The 23,311-nt window shown below is 44.2% G+C and overlaps 1 protein-coding gene across 1 annotated transcript in view; it reads left to right on the top strand.

Moving 5' to 3' along the window:
* TENT2 (terminal nucleotidyltransferase 2) overlaps nt 1–23,311 on the top strand; it is a 245,491-nt gene that overhangs the window by 175,055 nt on the left and 47,125 nt on the right. Inside the window, exons 9-10 of the mRNA XM_030191942.1 lie at nt 15,317–15,445; nt 17,314–17,357. Coding sequence (XP_030047802.1) covers nt 15,317–15,445; nt 17,314–17,357 — 173 coding nt within the window. The remainder of the gene's footprint in view (nt 1–15,316; nt 15,446–17,313; nt 17,358–23,311) is intronic.

The raw sequence follows: 23,311 nt of genomic DNA, 5'->3' as shown, positions 1-23,311 counted from the left end.
TCTCTCTTCTCCTCTGTCCCCTCCCTACAGCCATCAGCGATTCTCCTCTCTCCCCTGCCCTGCCCTCCCCTCCCACTCCCATCCATGTCCTGAGATTCTCCTTTGCCCCCATCCTTCCCTCCCATTCCATTCCATTCCACCTGCCCGCCCTCTTCTCCCCCAAAAAATTTACAGTGGAAGCAGGCTGAGCTCCCTTTCTGAATCTGCCTCCCTCTCTCTCACGGCAGCGCTTCCCAGATGCTGCCTACCGCCGCCACTACTTCCCTCCGTCACGGTCTCAGGACTCAGCAGCAGCGGTAGCGAATCATACTTGCTGCCTCCTTCTAACCCGGAAGCGTCTCCTCTGCGCGTCCCGCCCCCCATTATCAGAACTTCCTGTTTCTGCAGTGCTGGGGCAGGACGCGGCAGAGGAGACGCTTCCAGGTTAGAAGGAGGTAGCGTGTATGATATGATTCGCTACCGCTGCTGCTGAGTGCTGAGCCTGAGACCGTGACGGAGAGAGGTAGATCTTGCACGATCGTGGCGGCGGTAGGCAGCGTCTGGGAAGCGCTGCTGTGAGGGAGAGGGAGGCAGATACAGGAACGGAGCTCAGCCTGCTCCCTCCGTTCCGCTGCCTTCACTGCTGGGTGGGCCTGAACCCAAACTGGGTGGGCCTAGGCTCACCCAAGCCCACCCGTGGCTACGCCCCTGGGTAGTAGTGCCTGCTTCAGGAGTCCAGTGTACACAAATCTTGTCCAGAAAAATGAAATAATATCTAAGTACAACTGTAAGGATGATGAAATGAGAAGAGCAACACACAAATATGAGGATAAATATCCAAACCCATGCCCTCTTAATATTACCAGTATACCTTTTTCCACTCCAGCTAAAGTTATTTTTTTGTCCATTCATGCATGTCAATTTAAGAATCTTTTATTCACTATATTTTTACACACCGTCAGTTCGTTTCTTACTCTTATCTCACTATCTCAGATGCATCCTACACGATGAGCACATATTCTGCCCATTTTCTTCACGGGTTTGGATATTTATCCTCATTTGTGTTCTCATTTCATCATCCATACAGTTATACTATGTATGTTTATATTTTTCTGGACTAGATTTGTATACATTGGACTCCTGAAGCAGGCACTATCACTGACACACGGCCTGTGTCGCGTTTTCCTTGAAGTTCATGTATTTTTTTTGCATGATTTTATGTCCATTTGTTTATTAAAGTTTTAAAAATATATAACTTTGGCTACATTCTGGTCCTTGGTCATCTCCACTGTTTAATAAAGGTTTGGTCAATTTCCTGGAAGAAAAGTCCATCAACCATTAAAGTAGACCTGGGGAAATCCACTGCTTAACCCTGGGGGGGGGGGGGGGGGTGTAAATAGCATGGAATCTTGCTATGGGATTCTGATGAATATTTGTGACCTGGATTGGCCACTGTTAGAAGGAGGATGTTGGGCTAGATGGACCCTTGGTCTGACCTAGTATTGCAGTTCTGATGTTATTATATTGGAAAACTACAGACACTTAAAGTAGCCCTAGGCTTAGGAGTCGCACATACATGTGCCTGACTCAATCCTGCTCGTTGGAAAAAGCAACATTGCTTACCTGTAACAGATGTTTCCTGTAGACAACAGGATTGATCAGGCTCATTTTCTTTCCCACCTCTCTGAGGGCTGCTTGTTATTTAAGCTTCAGAATTAACTGAGGAGCTGAGAAGGCTGCCACATATGGGAAGGGTTGCACAAGCTCAGAACTATGTACTTAAGTTCTGAGCTATGAGAGTAGTTCAGTCACTGTGCCTTCAGAAGACATCACCCATTTGTGTGCCTGATCAGTCCTGCTCTCTGTGGAAAAACACCTGATACAAGTGACTAACACTGTGGTCCACAGTACACACAGAAGGTCAAGCAGTAAAATAGTCTCTTTAATTTTATTATCTATAGTCTCTTTATGTAGTGCTATATGTGATGTTGGTCTACGATTTTGTGTTGTCAGGTGATGTCTAGGTTCTGATTACAGTTTGAGGGAACCCATAAGTGATAAACAGAAATTCTGTTTGAGATTTTATTCAGAACTGGTTTTTGATCATAAATTAAAACTAAGCTTTGTAAAGATGGAAGCCTTGTGTATTTGCAGTGATAGTGGTATGGTTCTTGTTTTTGTTAAGTTTAGCATACCAGTGAGGTTTTTAGCATGTGATATAAGTGTTTAGCTCAATACAGAGTTGAGATTTATATAGCACTAGTAAAAACAAGGCCCGTTTCTGAAACCAATGAAACGGGCACTAGCAAGGTATTGGCTTCCTGCAATTAATGTTTTGGGAGTCAGTCTTCCACGGGTGTCCCCCCTCCCCTATGGATTTCAGCACTAAATTGGATTCCTAGGCAGGGGGAGGAGTATTCCCTACTCCTCCCCCTCCACATTGGACACTCGCTGCTCCCTGCATCACAGCTCCTCCTCCCCCTCCACATTGGTCACTCGCTGCTCCCTGCATCACGGCTCCTCCCCTCTCCCTGATGTCACTATTATGATGTGTGAGGGGGCGGGGCTTCTGTTCCTGCTGCTGTGCATTCCCTGTGTTGTGCTGATTCGCTGCTCCCTGCATCGCGGCTCCACCCCTCTCCCTTCTACTGGCCAATCTGATGTGGGATGTGTGACGTCACTTTTATCTACTCCACTTTCCTGAGCAGCTGTGGCCGGAAACCACGGTTCCAGGCAGCCTCAGAACGTTGAAGGTGAGAATTATTATATAGGATAAGATTTAAAGATCATATTTCCAAGATTGTCTAAAGTTCTTTTAAATACTTAAGGGTGATTTGGTACTTGTGTCCTTATTTATTTTCAACTCATTTACAAACATTGGCTCAGTCTTGGGTTATGTCTTTTTGGGAATAATGGAATGGAACTGTAATAATGTTTTTCTGCTTTCAATTGATCAAGAACATGGTTGTAAGAATCATCAGCCGTTTGAATACTCATGACCACACGTCCCTAATACTGAGGCAAGTCCATTGGCATCCATTTTCCTTTAGGATATGATTTAATGTCCTGTCTCTTGTTTTTTAGGCTTTGATCAAGTTAGGGCCTAATCTGATTGCAGGAAACGGTATGTGTCTGTGTTCCTGTTTGGACCTTGCAGTTGCAGGATGAGGAACAGAGAAACGTTGAAAAGTAAAGGCAGATAAAGACCAAGGGCCCTGTTTACTAAGGTGCGCTAGCGTTTTTAGTATGTGCTAACTGTGTAGATGCCCATAGGAATATTATGGGTGTCTACACAGCGCACACTAAAAACGCTAATTCTCCTCTAGTGTGGCTTAGTAAACAAGGCCCCATATGGCCTATCCAGTCTGCCCATCCATGCCATCTACTGTCCTTTCCTCTTCCTTCAACATCCCTCTGTACTTGTCCCTAGCTTTCTTGTATTCACCACGGATTCACCACCCTTCTCGTGAAAAAGAATTTTCTCATGTTACTTATGAGTCTATCCCCTATAACCTTCATCCTGTGCCCCCTCACTCCAGAGCTTCCTTTCAATTGAAAGAGAGTTACCTCCTGTGCATTTATGCCATATAGGTATTTAAATGTCTCTGGAAACAGAACTGGACAACAAAAGTCTTCCACAAGAGAATATAACCAGAATGCTGGAGTGGAAGATGCCAAACAGTCTCCAAGTTGACCAGTAAAAACGTTTATTGTCCAAATATAATGGTGCTGACAATCTAAACACAACATGGGCCGTGTTTTGGTCCCCAAGCCTTTGTCAAGAGTTCTTAATGAAACAATAAAAAATTACAATTAAAAATCAATACATAATACGAATATAAACATTAAAACATATAAAATCCATAAACGAATATAATAAAGTAAATAAATAAAATATAGCCTGAAAATAATACATGTAATAAATAATACCATCAATTTGGTTACTTAGCAAAAAAGTGTGTAAATGAGGGGAAATGTACATAAAGGGCAACATTTGGTACATGTGCAGAAAATTGATACTCATCTAATAAATGTTTTTCTGGGCAGATAGTGTTAACAGAAGAACATACCTTATAAGCCAGCAGTAAAACCTTAAAGTATAAATGTGACAATGGCAATTGCTGAAACTAAAAAGAAAACATATGTTATGGGACATGTCCAAAGGATAGAAATAAAATAGAAATAAAGATAAAAATGTGACTAAAAGATCAAGGAGCAAAAAGCAAGAAGTTTTAGACAATAAATGTAAGCTGTAGAGAGAAAAAATGTGTAGAAAGAAAGACGGTAAGGGGTGCCCTGATCAAAAAGTTTCAAAAAACGGCAGTCCTTATGTGGTCTATAAGCACTTCAACTGAGGGTTTCCACGCACAGTATAAATTAGAGCTTACCCCGCATTTAGATTTTATGTTTTAATAGTATTCCGGATGAGATAGATTTCTTTAGGTAACGCATGGTAATTTTTTGCAGAGTAAAGAGTCTGAGTTTGTACTGTATAGCTATAACCCCTGCGGAAGTTTTTCTGGATTTTTGAACATCTATATACAGTAGCATTGCCAATATTATGAGTGCTACACTGCATAATATATAGATATAACTTCTGCGGGTGACCATATAAGGACCACCGTTGCTTCTTGAGAAACTTATTCATTGGGGCACCCCTTACCATCTTTGTTACTACAAATTTTTTTCATTCTACAGCTTACATTTGTTGTCTAACACTTCTTGCTTTTTGCTCCTTGACCTTTGTCACATTTTCTATCTTTATTTCTATCCTTTGGACATGTCCCATAACATACGTTTTCTTTTTACCGTTTCAAAAATTGCCATTGTGACATTTATACTTTTTAAAGGTTTTACTGCAGTCTTATTTTCTTCTGTCTATACTGATTATCGGCCCAGAATAGTGTTTATTAGATGAGTATCAATTTTCTGCACGTGTACTGTATAATATTGCCCTTTATGTATGTTTCCCCTCATTTACACACTTTCTTGTTATGTAACCGAATTGATGGTGGTATTATGTGTTTTATCCAGTTATATTTTATTTTATTTCATTTTATTTATTTATTTCTTTATTATATTCCTTTATGGGTTTCATATGTTTCAATGTTTATATTCATATTATGTAATTTTATATCATATTGATTTTTAATTGTCATTATTTCTTAAGAACTCATGATGAAGGCTTGGGTGTTGAAACAAGGCCTGTGTTGGATTCAGATTGTCAGCACCATTATATTTGAACAATAAACATTTTTACTGATCATCTTGGAGGTTGTTTGGCATCTTGCACTCCAGCGTTCTATTTAAATGTCTCTATCATATCTCCCCTCTCCCACCTTTTTTCCTTGTATACATATTGAGATCTTTAAGGTTGTCCCCGTATTCTTTATGATGAAGACCACTGACCATTTAAGTAGCCACCCTCTGGACTAACTTCATCCTGTTTATATCTTTTTGAAACTATGGTCTTCAGAATTGTACACAATATTGGAAGTGAGGTCTCACCAGAGCCATGTACAGGGACATCATTCCTTTCTTTTTCTTGCAAGCCATTCCTTTCCCTGTGCACCCAAGCAACATTCTAGCTTCCACTGTCGCCTTTTCTACCTGTTTGGCCACCTTAAGATCATCACATATGATTTTACCCAAGTCCTGCTCCTCTTTCATGCACAAAAATTCTTCCCCCCCCCCCCCCCCCCCACCTAAACTGTACAATGCCCTTGGAGTTTTGCAGCCCAACTACATGAGACTGCATTTTTTATCATTAAATATGAGCTGCAAAATTCTGGACCATTCTTCAAGCTCACTAGGTCCTTCCTCATGTTGCTCACACCATAAAGGGTGTCTACCCTGTTGCAGATTTTCATACCATCTGCAAAAAGGTAACCCTTACCAGACAGCCCTTCAGAAATATCACTTAGAAAAATGTTAAGAACTGAAACTTCCTTGTCATCAACAGCAGATGAATCTATTAACTGATGGGTTGTATCCGCCTACCAGCAGGTGGAGATAGAGAACACTGAAAGCACATGGTGTTCCTGGACGCCCAGCTCCCTCTGCCTTCAGTATATCTCTATCTCCCAGCAGATGTGGACGTCGCTTTCTCAGCTTCTGGTTTTCTGCCTGGGGTGGCTCCTGTGCTTTGCCAGTAGAGCGGGGGGTATTGTGGCTGGTGGTGCCCACTTTAAAGGCATATTTGGTTTTCCCTGTCCCTGCCTTTTCCCATTCCCCCTCCTCCCAGAATTCCTCTGTGGCTGCCTGCCTCTAACTTTCCTCACAGTAAAAGAAAAGAGAGAGGCTTGCTTTCTCAGCGTGGCGATTTCTGAGGCTTTCTCCAGAGCTCCTGGTTCAGTGCAGCTTGACCGAAGCTCATTTGACTCGGTCTCCTGAGGTGAGAGTGGTGCCCAGCTCCTCCGGGGAGGTTACCGCTGATAGCGCTCTGTGCGGGGTAAGTTTTGGCGCGAAATGCACCATTTTGTTTTCTGTATTTGATGGCTGCTGAAGGGGTTAAGCACTGCTCCCACTGTGGGAAACGCAGATCAGCAACGGGGCTTTGCAGCTCATTCTGCCTCGATGCTAATGCTGGTACGAGCATGGCGGCGGTGAGTCTTCCCGCCCAACGGAGTTGGCAGTGGGCGCCTTCTTGGAGGCGCCACGTGACTTGACCCTCACGATTTTGGAGGGGTCTGAGTGCAGGGGGATGCCTCGTTTCGAGGTTTCTAGAGGAGCTATTGCCTCCACGTCCCCCAATGTGGGGGCGGAGGTACAGGGTGAGGTTTTCTCCCCTGAATTTGTGCTGCTGATGCATAAAGCTTTTATGTTAAAAAGAGCACTGCCTGAGGCTCCTGACAATTCCTTTCAGACTGGGTTGCCTCCAGTTCTTGATAGCCCAGCATCTGCTGGAGACATTATTTTTTCCCCCCGAGCCTTTGGCTGACGCTAAGTGTAGACGAGTGAATATCCTGTATGAGGGGGACTCTTCACCCTGTTCTCCCCCGTGGTCTAGTTTCGGGGAGTCTGAGGGGTCGGGCAGGCCATCACAGACTGATGATCCAGACTAGGGTGGCTGCTTGCCACAGGAGTTGGATGACCCTAAAGCGGTTCGGATTTTCCACCTCGACAAGCTGCCAGCTCTCATTTCTGATGCCTTACAGGCCTTTTGTATTGAAGATCCTGGCGAGGGCGCTGCCTCTTCTATTAATCCTAGGATGGCTAGTACTAAGAAGCCTTCTCGGGCTTTTCCCGTGCATACATCCATCCAAGAGCTTATTTCAGCTCAATGGTCTGACCCTGATGGTCCCTGGAAGGTGGCCAGGGCTATGCGTCACCTTTACCGTCTGAGTGAAAGTCAGTTGGCCCTCTTTGGGATGCCTAAAGTAGATGCGTTAGTCACGGCTATGACTAAAAAGACTACTCTCCCGGTGGAGGGAGGGGTCGCTTTAAAAGATATGCAGGACTGGCGGCTGGATTTCACACTGAAGCAGTCCTTTGATATCTCGGGTCTTTCCTTATGGGCGGCTATTTGCAGTTCCTGTGCAGCCCGGGCCTGCCTTTCCTGGGTGCAGCAGGCGGTTGAGCAGCCCACCGATGGGAGCGGGTTCCCTCGCTGAGGTCGTCCCGCATATAGAGTGTGCACTGTCTTTTGGCTGTTGCACTTTATGATCTGGTCAGAGCTTCGGCTAAGCAGATGTCGGTGGCAGATGCTGCCCGCCGCCTTCTTTGGCTCCGGCATTGGGCAGATGACATGGCCTCTAAACAAAGGCTGGTGAGGTTACCCTTTCGGGGCCTTCTTTTATTTGGGGAGGATTTGGAGAAGATTGTTAAGGACCTAGGGGACTCTAAGTCCCAACGGTTGCCTGAGGATAGGCCGAGGCCTTCTTCCAAAAGTCCTTATTTTCCCTCCTCTTCCAGGCCACGTTTTTGCGAAGCTCGCAGGTTTCGCCCGGGGCGCTCTACGGGGTTTGGTCAACGTACCCGTTTCCAGCAGAGGAACTCCTTTCCAGCAGAGGAACTCCTTTCGTTCGGACAAACGCGCTGCGGTGTCCGGGCAACACCCAGGAGTTCAGGGATGTCCTCCACAATGATGGGGCGCCGATCCACTCGTCAGTTCCCGCAGTAGGGGGTCGGCTCCTTCTTTCTCGAGGAGTGGACCAAGATTACTTCGGATCAGTGGGTCCTGGACCTGATCAGAGAAGGTTACCGACTAGAATTTGCTGCCCCGGTGGGAGACATGTTTTTGGAGTCCCGATGCGGCACTGCTGTCAAGTGGGCGGCAGTAAACGAGACCTTGCAGGTGTTGCTGAAGTTCAGAGCGGTGGTTCCGGTTCCTCCCGCCGAATGCGGCTGCGGTTGCTACTCCATCTATTTTGTGGTGTCTCGAAAAGGTGGGTCGTTCAGACCTATCCTCAACGAGGCCTTAGGAGTGCGACACTTCCGCATGGAAACCCTGCACTCCGTCATTGCGGCGGTACAGCCAGGAGAGTTTCTCACGTCGCTGGACCTCAAGGAAGCGTATTTGCATATTCCCATCTGGCCGCCGCATCAGCGGTTTCTCCGGTTTGCGGTATTGAGCCAACATTTCCAGTTTCGCGCCTTGCCTTTCGGCCTGGCAACTGCCCCTCGGACTTTTTCCAAGGTGATAGTAGTGGTGGCTGCCTTTCTCAGGCGTGAGGGTATCAGCGTTCACCCTTATCTCGACGACTGGCTCATCAGAGGGATTCGGCAGACGAAAGCTGACTTGCCACAGCCAGAGTTGTTACAGTTCTTCAGACTCTGGGCTGGGTAGTCAATATGCCCAAAGTCACCTGACCCCCTCTCAGTCTCTCGAGTATTTGGGGGTCTGGTTCGACACGGCTTCGGGGTTCGTTTTTCTTCCCGACAACAGGCGTCTCAAGCTTCAGAATCAGGTCCACCTGCTCCTGCGGATGCCTCGTCCTCGAGCTTGGGACTTTGTTCAGCTCCTGGGATCGATGACGGCCACCATAGAGGTGGTCCCCTGGACGAGAGCTCACATGAGGCCACTGCAGCTTGCTCTGCTTCAGCAATGGTCCCCGTTTTCCCAGGGGTACCTACTCAGACTAAGGTGGCTTCCTGCAGCCCAGCGCAGTATGGATTGGTGGCTTTCCGACAGCATGCTGTGGCAGGGGATGCCACTGGCTCTTCCGTTTTGGTGTCTGGTGATAACGGAAGCCAGCCTTTCGGATGCTTGGGTCGCTATGCTCAGGGTCTGTGGTCCACCGCGGACAAGGGCTATTCTAATAAGGTTATTTCCACGCTCTTGCAGGCTCGCACGCGGTCTACCTCTGCGACTTATGCTTGGTTCTGGCGCACTTTTGAGGCGTGGTGTACTCCAAAGGCTATCTCGCCGACTCTGGCGACAGTCTCGCTTTTGCTAGACTTTTTGCAGGACGGGCTACAAAAGGGCCTGGCCTACAATTCCCTTAGAGTTCAAGTGGCAGCGTTGGCCTGCTTCCGGAGGAAAGTCTCCAGCTTGTCCCTTGCTGCTCATCCGGATATTGTCCGATTTCTCACAGGGGCGCTTCGTCTCCGTCCTCCTTTGCTGTCGCCCTGTCCGGCTTGGAACCTGGGGCTCGTGTTGAAGGCGCCCCAGCGATCTCTGTTTGAACCTCTTAAACAGGCTTCTGAGAAGGATGTGACTCTGAGAAGGATGTGACTCTCAAGACAGTTTTTTTAGTGGCAATGACGTTGGCAAGAGGAGTATCTGAGCTTCAGGCTCTTTCCTTTTGGGATCCTTTTCTACAGTTCTCGTAATCTGGGGTAACTATTTGTACTGTGCCTTCCTTTCTGCCTAAGGTGGTTTCAGCTTTTCACCTGAACCAGCCCGTTTTTCTTCCTTCCTTTTGTAAGGAGGAGTTTCTAGACTCCTTTGGGCAATTGCGCCTTTTGGATGTCCGAAGGGCTCTGTGGCAGTATCTGCAGATGTCAAGTGAGTTTATTAATTCTGATCATTTATTTGTTCTGTTGACAGGTCCCTGAAAGGGGTTTCCGGCGTCTAAGGCCGCTTTAGCCCGCTGGCTTAAGGAAGTCATTTTTTCTGCTTATCTGTTATCAGGGCGGTCGCCGCCTGAAGCGTTTAAAGCGTACTGTATGAGGGCAATCTCCTCTTCGTGGGCTGAAACAGGAGTCTTTTCTCTTCAAGAGATCTGTCGTGTGGCTACCTAGGCTTCTCAGCTCTCTTTTGTGCGGCATTACAGGCTGGATGTGGCAGCGCGGCAGGATGCGCATTTTGGAGCGCAAGTGCTTGCTCGAGAAGTTGCCTGTTCCCACCCTACTTAGGGAGTGCTTTGGTACATCCAGTGCTTTGGTACATCCCATCAGTTAATGGATTCATCTGCTGTTGATGACAAGGAAGGGAAAAATAGGTTCTTACCTTGATAATTTTCTTTCCTTTAGTCACAGCAGATGACTCCATTAACTGAAGGGTTGCATCCGCCTACCAGCAGGTGGAGATAGAGAACACTGAAAGCACATGGTGTTCCTGGACGCCCAGCCCCCTCTGCCTTCAGTATATGAAATTTCCAAAGCAGAGTGAATAAGAAAGGCAAAATAACTTTCCTCTCAGAGAACAGAGGGGGCTGGGCGTCCAGGAACACCATGTGCTTTCAGTGTTCTCTATCTCCACCTGCTGGTAGGCAGATGCAACCCATCAGTTAATGGATTCATCTGGTGTGACTAAAGGAAAGAAAATTATCAAGGTAAGGACCTAATTTTCCCTTGCCACAAACCACTGGTAATGTTCCTTTCTTCAATGTAAGTGCCTTTTACCACTACCATCTTTTTTCCGCTCAACCAGTTCCTAACCCAGGCAGTTACTTTAGGGCCCATACTGAGGGCGTTCAGTTTATTTATTAGAGGTCTTTGTGGAACTGTGTCAAAGGCTTTGCTAAAATCTAATAACACCACATCTATTGCTCTCCCTCAATCAACTCTCTGGTCACTTGGTCAAATAAACGTAATCAGATTTGTCTGACAAGACCTGCTTCTAGTGAAACCATATTGCCTCGGGTCCCATAATTTATTGGATTCCAGAAACATCTGGGTACACCATTGTTGTGTTGCTTTATTCCTCATGAATGAAGAGAAGGACACTTTTTTGGTAGAGGCTGCTGTATGATGGAATGCTTTGACCCATGATAGAGTGAGAAAGAATGCTTGGTTTGTAGGCAAATTAAAGGGGCTTTTTTTTTTGGGCTAGAAGTGTTGATATAAAGAAAAAAAATCATTTTTTCATAAGTAATGCTAAATAATTTGACCATTTAGAATTTTTTCCATATTTTTTCAGTATGTAGCGGTATTGAGCTCTAAATTTTCCTCAGTTGATGTCCTGTTAGGAAACTAGGACTAGACTTCAGAATCAATGTTTTATTTGAAATGGATAGATGTTCAGTATTCATTATGGTTGTTCCCAGTTGAGTGTAATTTTCTAAAACTCCATTTGTAGACCAGGGGCGTAGCTATGGGTAGGCCTGGATGGGCCCAGGCCCACCCAATCTCGGCTCAGGCCCACCCAAATGACGACGACTGGAACGGCGACTTTTTTTACTCGAAGTCGCAGCGATGAACGGGCGGGCAGCGCTTCAGTAGTAAAAGCAACAAGGAGGCAGGTCGACTGCTCCGTCATTCGCTTTCCTGCTTGCCCTCTGCGTCCCGCCTTCCTCTGACGTCATTTCCTTTCGGGCAGGCGGAACGCTGAGAGGGCAGGGAAGCGAAGGACAGAGTCGAACCTACCTCCTTGTTGCTTTTCCTACCGCTGCCTGCCCGCTCGTTCGTCGCTGCAACTTCGGGAGTGCAAACAGCAAGCAAACCTGTGAGCTGCTTCATCCACGTTGTCCTTACAGGTAGCTGGGAGATGCTGCGAAGGGGGGGGGGAGACGCTGGACAGAAGGGGGAAGGGGATGAGCAGAAACAGGATGGGCAGGGGAGAGAGGAGAGTTGCTGGACAACAGGGATGGATGGAGGGGATAGGGGAGAGAGGAAATTTGCTGGAGATGGATGGAGGAGAGGGCAGGGGAGAATGGAGAGTTGCTGGACGGAGCGGAGGGCAGGGGAAGGAGGAGAATTGCTGGGGATGCATGGAGGGGAAAGGGGAGAGAGGAGAATTGCTGGGGATGGATGGAGGGGAAAGGGGAGAGAGGAGAATTGCTGGGGATGGATGGAGGGGAAAGGGGAGAGAGGAAATTTGCTGGAGATGGATGGAGGAGGGGCAGGGGAGAATGGAGAGTTGCTGGACGGAGCAGAGGGCAGGGGAAGGAGGAGAATTGCTGGACAACAGGGATTGATGGAGGGGATGGGGAGAGAGGAAATTTGCTGGAGATGGATGGAGGAGAGGGCAGGGAGAATGGAGAGTTGCTGGACGGAGCGGAGGGCAGGGAAAGGAGGAGAATTACTGGGGATGGATGGAGGGGAGAGAGGAAATTTGCTGGAGATGGATGGAGGAGGGGCATGGGAGAATGGAGAGTTGCTGGACGGAGCGGAGGGCAGGGGAAGGAGGAGAATTGCTGGACATGGATGGATGGAGGGGAAAGGGGAGAGAGGAAATTTGCTGGGTATGGATGGATGGATGGAGGGGAGGGCAGTGGAGAGAGGAGAATTGCTGAACATGCAGAGGACAGAGGACATTTGCTGGATGTGGGTGGATGGAGGAGATGGCAGGGGAGAATGGAGAGTTGCTGGACAGATGGATGGAGGGAGGGGAGAAAAGTCAGGGAGGAGATGCGCATGGATGGAGGGGAGGGAAGAGAGCAGAAATGCTGGACATGGATGGGAGTGGAGGGCAGGAAAGAGAGGAAAAATGTTGGACAAAGATGGAGGGAAGGAAAGATAAAGGAAGGAGATGCACATGGATGGATGGGAAGGGAGAGAGGAGAAATGCTGGACATGGATGGAGGGGAGGGAAGACAGAGGAAGTAGATGCACATGGATGGAGGGGAGTGAGGAGAAATGCTGGACATGGCTGGAGGGGGAACTGCTGAGTTTAAGGGCTGGTTTGGAACATGTTGAGGGCAGATACTGAAACTTGAGGAAGGATAGGGACAGGCTACAGATGGTAGACAGGACACATAAGGACACAGGAGGATGGTGGACATGGTGAGAGAAAAAATATCAAATGGAAAGAAGACACTGCATAAAACAGAAGACACTGGGACCAAAGCGAATAGATCGGACAACAAAGGTAGAAAAAAAGTATTTTATTCAGAAATTATTAATTTGAATATGTCATCTTTTGGAAATGTGCATCTGTGATATTTTGCATGTAAGTTTAAATTTTTCTGGTATTGCTGCATGCTGAGTCTGACTTCTTGAGTTAACTTTCCAGTTCAGTATTTTGCCTTCATATTTTTTGATTTCTAGTTCATTGTGTCATGTCTGTTGTGTCATGTGTTTTTCATGTGTAATCAAGGTGCAGTATTCTCTAGCGTGTAGTATTTGCAGCCCTTTTTGTTTTGCTTTTTTTTTTTCAAGAGGTAGTGTATTGGTGTTTTAAGCCTAGTGTAATTACAGTTCTGCCTTTTCAAGCATAAGGTTGTAGCTCATCCTGTCCTTGGAATTAGTGCTGTTATGGTTTAGTAAGGGTATGAGTGTGTTTTTGCACAAGTTTGTGTATAGCATTTTGCAGTGGAGAGATTGTGGGATAATGTAATTATATTTAAAAATATCAATTTTTCCATTAAGTATGTATGTGATTATACTGATGCAAGGCAGCTGTTGGGCAGACTACTTAGAAAACCATCATCAAGTGAATTCTAAGGCATTATTTTGTAGGATCACAAGAGACACTACTCATATAGACAGTGCATGCCCACCCATATTAGCTCTGGGCCCACCCAAAATCTCAGGTCTGGCTACGCCACTGTTGTAGACTGGTTTTTCTAAAATCCTGCAGGGGTATTCATACAGTGATAGTGTTGTGCATAATGTAGACTGTGAAGGCATTCCCAGTATGGAGATGTGATGTACACATTTATTGTGTGCATACACGCACATGTCTGAACTAGTTACCTCTTGCCTTGGTGCAGATATAACTTTGTACATGAGGCTCTGTGTACTCTCTGGGATTGTTCGAGGAGCATATTTTATAAAGAAACAAATGTGCATGTAGCCTTTATAAAATACAATACTAATTGTTCGTTTTACAGATGTTATATAGTTCAATCTAATGGTCTCATCAGTGTAACTTGCTGGTGTGCCCACTGAAAGATTTATAATACCCACCTCCTCATCGACCAGTAGACATAGAATATTTTCTGTAATCAAATGTACTCGTTTAATTTCCACTTCTTAATAGATTTAAATAGAAATCTCTTTACATTTTTCATTCAAAGGCGCTATTGAAAATACTCATCTTAAATAGAATTATTTCTCAGTGCCGGGCCGGGGACCTGTAATCTGACATGATTCATGTTTTGCAAACGCTGTCTCAAGGATACGTCCTCTCCAAATTTAGTAGTACTAGCTGTCTGGTGAAGCTTATTTCATCCAGTCAAGATGGCCAGCTTCACCAGACAGCTGGTGCTAAATTTGGGGGGGACACATCTTTGAGACAGCATTTGCAAAACATGAAGCATGTCGGATTACAGGTCCCTGACCCGACATTAAGAAATAATTCTACCTAACATGAGTATTTTCAGTGGTGCCTTTGAATGATATAAAAATGTATAGAGACTGTTCTGTGATATTTTGCTTTACCTGTGTAGAATTCATGACTTGTTCATTTTGTGATCAGTTTGGTTAGAAAATGACTAGCTTTTCACATATTCAGGGTCTCTGTGGTAGAAATATAATAGCACGTGAAATTACCACTAATTCTCCTGTATAGTGACAGTCCTCATGTCTGATGTCGGTTTCTGAAGGATATTTCTTGAGCCTTGTATCTAGTATGGTGGTTTGAGTAACATTAACAATGTACTTGGTGCTCTACATGGTAATGATAATAAATATGTTAAAGCAAGGATGCCATTTAATTATCACCCTTATACAGGAAAGGAAATTAACAGAACAAAACAAGGGAGCATAGTCATGATTGATGCTTAATTGCTTAACTACCTTTCATACTGAACATGGAAGTGTTTTATTCTCCAAAGTGCAAAAATATAATTAATAAAAAATTAATGAAAAACAGAAGAGAGATCTCAGAATAAAGCAAAATAAGCACAGGAACCAAGCAAGTGACAATTTGATATTTCAGTCTAATTCTGCTATAAGGAGGAATTATGGAACTTGAAACATTTTGGAATATTAAGGGGAAATTTCACAGTTTAGCATTTAACTGAAAAGTAATCAAAATGGAATTTGACAGCATCCTATCTTTTAACAGCTGAGAATCGAGTTCGTCCATTAGTTCTGGTTGTTAAGAAATGGGCAAGTCATTGTGGGATAAATGATGCCAGTCGTGGGACTTTAAGCAGCTATAGTCTTGTCTTGATGGTTTTGCACTATTTACAAAGTAAGTAAGTATGCTTTTTACTGCTTTAGCTGTATATAGACTCTCTATAGATTGTTTTCATTCACAAAAGCTTCCATTGCATACTGTCGTAAACCATTTTCTTCATAAGAAGAAGTTTAAATACCTAAACTGTTCACCTATATACCCAGAGAACCAGTTCTGGTTTTAATTTGGCAATTTTCTTATACTGCTTAGAATAGTTTGAATGTTCCATTTAAAACATTCCTAGCCCTAACTCATGAGGGTTTCCATGATATTGAAATAAATACAGGTATTGGTTTGATGTGACAATTTTTCATTCTGCTGCTACAAGATAGCTGTAAACTAAATCACTTATTGATAAAATGATAGATTAACCTCTGCTTCTCAGCAGTTCATAGCGGATTGAAATGATCATTAGTACTTTGTGTTGCATAGTTAGAAAACTTTAGCAGCAATTTTAAATGTGAGGGCTTATTCTATTCCTGACTAGAGGGTTTATATGTAAATATTAAACAACCAGTAAGTTAAATTTAGTCTATTTTAACCATTTCATATTAGCTGCTGGATATGGCTGAGAATACAAACCAAATCCAGCATCTATGGCCAATCTTGATGCCAATACTTTGGCAAAGATTTTTACATCCACGTTTAAGAGAGATCAGTGCAGACACTTACTTCCCTCTTTGGTAAAACTGTTAGCCCTGTGTATCTTATCAAAGGGGCCAACCCCTATTTTGCAGGAACCCATTGAGCCAACCTAGTTAATGACTCTACCATCACCCCAGAAAATCTTTTTATAAAAGCCCCCTGTTAGCACATTAATGTTCATAACCCTCTTCCTCAGTTGCCTTGCTAACAGCCTATTTGGCTTGTTCCCTTGGTCATAAAGTTGTTGCTTTATGCTCTTCTGTCTATAGATCCTGCAACCATCTCCTCGCTCACTCCAAATGCCTCCACATCTTTCTCTTAGGTTTCGCCTTATGGGAACTTTCTAATCTTGCCAGTATGTCATACTCTCTCATGCCTTCCCCATTTTACCAAACATCCCCTTACCACCCCTTTCAAGGCATCCCAGAAAAGATCTAAAGCCACTTGCCTATTTTCATTAAACTGGAGCTAACTCCTCAATATATTTCCTCATATCTCAAAATGCTTCAGATAGGACTCATCCAACCTTTGAAAGCTCATGCCTTTCAGCCCCTCACTTGGCCACTTACAGCTGGATGTATGACTCCCGTGCCAGCTCCCATGCTAGACAGAATAGACCTCTATTTGCCACCTAGGAAGCAGGGCACTTTGATACATCTCATTGGGGGAATAGTGGATTTAATGCCATTCTCTTCAGCCAAAATATTAAAGGGTTAATTGTTTAAATTACACTAGTTTAAATGATTAACACTTATTGACAGTCAACAGTGCACAAAGGGTAGAGCCTGTCAACTTGTTCAGTTACTTCTCATCAGTTAACTTTGACTAATATATGCAATGTGTTCTCCGGGTGAAAATAATTGTTGAAGTAAAGAGCTATTTGTGTTCCCTACGTTGAAGGTAAGGTGGTACAGTTAAAGGGGCTAATAAAATAATAAACAGGGGAGGAGGGGAGATGGATGTGTATGTTAACCTGTTTTAAAGTATGAATCAGTGGTGTATGTAAGTGTTATATTTTGTTTGTAATCATACTGTTTTTGAAATACACCACCTTACATTTCCATTTATTTTCTTGATTCAGTCCCATGATATATGAAATGTTAACTTGAACAAAATATGTACTTGAAAATTACAGTGAAGAAAACATACTTTTTTAAAGACAACCCCATGTTTATTGCTTGTGTAAAAATAACTTTTATATAATTACTAACTACAGCAGTTTTACAATTCTTTTGTAGCCCTTCCTGAGCCCATCCTTCCTTCACTTCAAAAAGATTACCCAGTAAGTGTGTATTTTAAAATTGTCATAGAATGCTTAAAACATGAATTCTAATGAGACTGGTAAAACGTTTACATGATTAATACATTTCTGTATTATAGTATTACAGTTATTAATCAGGTTGAATTAAATAATCAGGCAGGCCAATTATTTTCCACCAAATAAACACTTGATATGCAGTTTTGTACAAACAATGCAAAAGGCTTAACTTGGTCCTATGTTAAATACAAGAGTGTTTTGATTATCCATGCCTTCATATAGAATTGGAATTAAAAATGATTGTTGAAATAACTGCCTTTTTCTTACAGCAATTGTGCTTAGCCTCAGAAATCTTACTAAATATTGATACATTTTAATAGAAAAAACAAAAAGATAATTGTAACGCTCATCATACAAGAAAGCCTTCTTCATGTGTGTCTCTTTCGTGTTAATCTCCCAGAAGCTAGATGGCGTCCTGCTTACCTCTGGGCAAATAGCCTGCGCACAAGCTATTCCTTGATGGTTTCTGGAAATAAACCCAGATTAGGCCATATGATTCAAATCCAGCATCTATGGTCAATCTTGATGCCAGTACTTTGGCAAAGATTTTTACATCCATGTTTAATAGAGAGATGGGATTGTAAGATCCATGAAGACACTTCCCTCTTTCGTTAAAACTGTTAGCCTGGTGAAACTCATCAAAGATGCCAACCCCCTATTTTGCAGGAACCTATTGAACAACCTAGTTAATGCCTCTACCATCTCCCCAGAAAACCTTTTATAAAAGCCCTCTATTAGCCCATTTAACCCCGGTGCCTTGTCCACCACTAATTTATGAGCTACCCACTGTATCTCTAGCCTCCTGATCCTCTGGTGTTAAAACCCTTAATGTTAACTCCCTTAGATACTCCTTTGTTCCCTCCATGGATACCTATCCTTTGCTAGCATATAATTGGGAATAAAAATGAATAAATTGAGCCATTCCTCCATCTGAGTATGCCATATTATCCCCTTTTCCCTTTTATGCACATTAATGTTCATAACCCTGTTCCTCAGTTGCCTTGCTAACAGCCTATTTGGCTTGTTCCCTTGGTCATAAAGTTGTTTCTTTAAGTTCTTCTGCCTGTAAATCCTGCAGCCACCTTCTTACTCACTCCAAAGTCCTCCACATCTCTCACTCAGGTTTTGCCTTATGGAACTTTCTAATCTTGCCAGTATGTCATAGCGTTTTAACCTCTCCCATGCATTCCCTGTTTTTGCTGCACACCCCATTTTACCAAACACCCCCTTACCACCCCTTTCAAGGCATCCCAGAAAAGATCTAAAGCCACTTGCCTATTTTCATTAAGCTGGAGCTAACTCCTCAATATATTTCCTCACATCTGTTACCTCAAAATGCTTCAGATATGACACATTCAACCTTTGAAAGCTCATGCCTTTCAGCCCCTGTATGGAGACCCAAGTCCAGGCATGATCTCAAACACTTACCCCCATCTCCTTCACCCGCCAAAACAGTTTTCTTGCTCACAAAATAGTCAACCCTTGTAAATACATCATTCCTTGTCATCAGCAGCAGATGAATCCATTAACTGATGGGTTGTATCCGCCTACCAGCAGGTGGAGATAGAGAACACTGAAAAACCACAGTGACCCTTGGACGGCTAGCCCCAGCTGTCTTCAGTATTTCTCTATCTCCCAGCAGGTGTGGATGTAGCTTGATCAGCTCCTGGATTTCTGCCTGGGGTGGCTCCTGTGCTTTGCCAGTTGAGCAGGGGTGTTTTGGCTGGTGGTACCCACTTTAAAGGTATATAGGTTTGCCCTTTCCCTGCCTTACCCATTCCCCCATTCTCACGAAGTCCCTCTGTTGCTGCCTGCCTCCAACATTCCTCACAGCGTTAAAAAAAAAAAAAAAAAAAAGCGCGCTTTTACTGCGTGGCTCTTCTGAGGCTTTTTCCAGAGATTCTGGTTCAGTGCAGCTTGACAGGAGCTCGTTGACTCGGTCTTCTGAGGTGAGAGTGGTGCCCAGCTCCTCCAGGGAGCTTGGGGGAGCACCGGTGGGGAGAGGACGATTTTTTTTTTTGGGGGGGGGGGGGGATTCAGTGGTCAGAACCGCTGGGGAAGGAGCCATGGCTTTGAACGGGGGGGGGGGGGGCTGGCTTGGCTGCCTGCGGTTTTGAAACGGGAGGTGGGGGAGCCCAAGAAGGTTAGATTGAGAACAGACCTGTAAAGATGTGATTTCATCTGCCCTAATGAAAGGTGAGTTTAATTTTACTTCCATGTAATTATAATATAGTCCATTTTATTTTATAACACCAGGCTTCCTAAGGTACCACATGAAAGGCTACAGAGAAAATTGGAGGGTCATGGGATAGGAGGAAATGTCCTATTGTGGATTAAAAACTGGTTGAAGGATAGGAAACAGAGAGTGGGGTTAAATGGGCAGTATTCACAATGGAGAAGGGTAGTTAGTGGGGTTCCTCAGGGGTCTGTGCTAGGACCGCTGCTTTTTAATATATTTATAAATAATTTAGAGATGGGAGTAACTAGCGAGGTAATTAAATTTGCTGATGACACAAAGTTATTCAAAGTCGTTAACTCGCGACAGGATTGTGAAAAATTACAGAAGGACCTTATGAGACTGGGCAGCTAAATGGCAGATGACGTTTAATGTGAGCAAGTGCAAGATGATGCATGTGGGAAAAAAGAACCCGAATTATAGCTACGTCATACAAGGTTCCACGTTAGGAGTTACGGACCAAGAAAGGGATCTGGGTGTCGTCGTCGATAATACACTGAAACCTTCTGCTCAGTGAGCTGCTGCGGCTAGGAAAGCGAATAGAATGTTGGGTTTTATTAGGAAAGGTATGGAAAACAAGTTTGAGGATGTTATAATGCCGTTGTATCGCTCCATGGTGCGACCGCACCTTGAGTATTGTGTTCATTTCTGGTTGCCGCATCTCAAGAAAGATATAGTAGAATTGGAAAAGGTGCAGCGAAGGGCGACTAAAATGATAGCGGGGATGGGACGACTTCCCTATGAAGAAAGACTAAGGAGGCTAGGGCTTTTCAGCTTGGAGAAGAGATGGCTGAGGGGAGACATGATAGAGGTATATAAAATAATGAGTGGAGTGGAACAGGTAGATGTGAAGCGTCTGTTCATGCTTTCCAAAAATACTAGGACTAGGGGGCATGCGATGAAACTACAGTGTAGTAAATTTAAAACAAATTGGAGAAAATGTTTCTTCACCCAGCGCGTAATTAAACTCTGGAATTCGTTGCTGGAGAACGTGGTGAAGGCGGTTAGCTTAACAGAGTTTAAAAAGGGGTTAGACAGTTTCCTAAAGGACAAGTCCATAAACCACTACTAAATGGACTTGGGACAAATCCACAGTTCCAGGAATAACAAGTACAGAATGTTTGTATGTTGGCCTGGATTGGCCGCTGTCATGGACAGGATGCTGGGCTCGATGGACCCTTGGTCTTTTCCCAGTGTGGCATTACTTATGTACATTACAACAGCTGCTAAGATGTCACGTACTCAAAGCTGGAAACTGGGTTTGTGAGCCCTTGGGCCACTGCTGAGGGGCAGCAGCGGCAGGCAAAACCACCCCACACCAGAAGCAAGGCAGAACAAACGTACCGGCAAGTCCAGGCAAGGTCTCTTAGGCGGGCAGCAAGAATAGTCCAGTAACAATCCGGGTCTAGGCAGGCAGAGGAATAGTCCAATAACAATCCGGGTCTAGGCAGGCGGCAGGCAGAGGAATAGTCCAATAACAATCCGGGTCGCGGCAGGCAGCGGAATAGTCCAATAACAATCTGGGTCTAGGCAGGCAGAGGAATAGTCCAGGAGACAAAACAGAGTTAAAGCCAGAATCAGGAAATCCGACTAGGCAGAAGTGCAGCACAGCACCAACAAACCAGGGACCTTAGACGCAATGCAAAGGCAACTGACTGCAGTCTCTAGGTGATTAATAAAGCCCATCCACACCTGAGGTGCAGCTGCAGGAACTCTGAGTAACAATGGAGGCTGTTCCCACATGAGATCTCTAAGGACCAAATAAGGGCTTCCTTCCTGTCCTCGTTACTCCAAGATGGCTTCCTATGATCTATCCAAGATGGCTGCCACCATTGATCCAACCCAGATGACGGCGGCCAGAGATAGGAAACCAAAACAGATCTTCCCAAAGACAGAACTACTCCAGAAAGGATAGACAAGCCAGCTCAGAAGCTGACCCCCAGAAATCAGGTAGAGGCTGTGAGGGGTCACGACCACAGACGTGACATAAGATGAACCCATCAGGAAAAAGGATATCCTCACTGAATTTGGCCATCTCTATTGTACAGAACAGTGTAGAAAAATGAGCACAAAATAGAGAGTTTATAACTGCTGTCTCTACCAGTTACAATATTTTTAAGCTATTTAATGGTATTCAATTTTTATTTCATGATATTTATATCTATATATGGAAAGTTTTCAAATAAATGAAAAACTTTCAAATAAGTATGAAAATGTGTATATATATATATATATATATATATATATATATATATATATTTTTTTTTTTTTGTTCTCCATCTTTTAAGGCACATCCTATCCACCTAGAACATCTTTTGACTTTTTACACATGGACCACGCATAGGCAGTTCCTCATTTCTAATAATATTTTGCTATTGTTTTGGGTGAGTGAAAATGGTGGCAAGCTCTGCCTACTGGCTTCAGCCCATGTAATGGGCTAGATAGGTTTCCTATGGCAGCATTATTTGAATTAGTTTTCCTGTACAAGTTTTGCTTGAATTTTAAAACACATCTTGTCAACAAGGACAGAGCTAGGTGTGTTGTCAGACAATTATGGATGTAAGCCCCACCGCAGGTACCACCCCTAACCCCGCCCCCTTTAGCCTCCCCAAACAGGCCAATGCGGTCGAACCGTTATCACCAGGAGAAGAAGAGAAGGGATTCTACTCCAGGTACTTCCTTGTGCCCCAAAAAAGAGAGAATTTTGTCCCGTCCTAGACGTAAGGGCCAGAACAAATTCACAGTTAAAGAAAAGTTTAGGATGATTTCCTTGGGCACTGTTCTCCCCATGATTTATAAACACTCACCTCTCAAGTCTGAAGCAGCAGGCTTGGTCACAGCTCAGCAAATATTGAGATTGATGAGCCACATGGCCTCAACAGTCCATCTCACTCCCATGGCATGTCTCCACTGGAGAGAGGCCCTGTGGATTCTAGCTTCCAAGTGGTCTCAAGTGATTGGGAATCTAGCAGGTGTAATCCAAATTCCTCGAGAGTTGACTTGGGCCCTTCTCTGGTGGACAGTTTAGACAAATTTGACTGTGAGTCTACCATTCCAAATTCCACCTCCTCAGAAGGCGCTTACAATGGATGCATCCAATCAAGGATGGGAAGCTCAAAACTTTCATAGGCTACAGAATCAAATCATACTAATTCAAATGGATGACAAGGTTGTAGTGTTCTATGCATTCAATTTGGGGAGTGGGGGAGGTGTAGTCTGAGATTGTTTTTTGCCTAATATTTAGTGTTTCTTTGAGGTAAGTTTATTAATGGTGCCATTTAGTATTTGAAAGACAGACCACCCTTCTTTTTGTTTCTTTCGACCCAAACTGGATAGGGGTAGCCATCGGCAAATGCACAATTTCCAGTTGGCTAGCGGTTTTCATCTGTTTTACTTATGCCCAGGTTGGGCTGACTGAAGAGAGTCATGTCAAGGCTCCTAATGTCAGAGCAATGGCTACATTGGTAGCCCACTAGAGATCAGGCTCCATAGAGGAGATTTGCAAAGCCGTGACTACTACTACTACTACTATTTAGCATTTCTACAGCGCTACAAGGCATACGCAGCGCTGCACAAACATAGAAGAAAGACAGTCTCTGCTCAAAGAGCTTACAATCTAATAGACAAAAAATAAATAAAGTAAGCAAATCAAATCAATTAATGTGGGCGGGAAAGAAGAGAG

The sequence above is a fragment of the Microcaecilia unicolor genome, chromosome 2 (genome assembly GCF_901765095.1).
Source record: "Microcaecilia unicolor chromosome 2, aMicUni1.1, whole genome shotgun sequence".
NCBI classification, from domain to species: Eukaryota; Metazoa; Chordata; class Amphibia; order Gymnophiona; family Siphonopidae; genus Microcaecilia; species Microcaecilia unicolor.
This window is presented reverse-complemented; position numbering and strand designations above follow the sequence as displayed.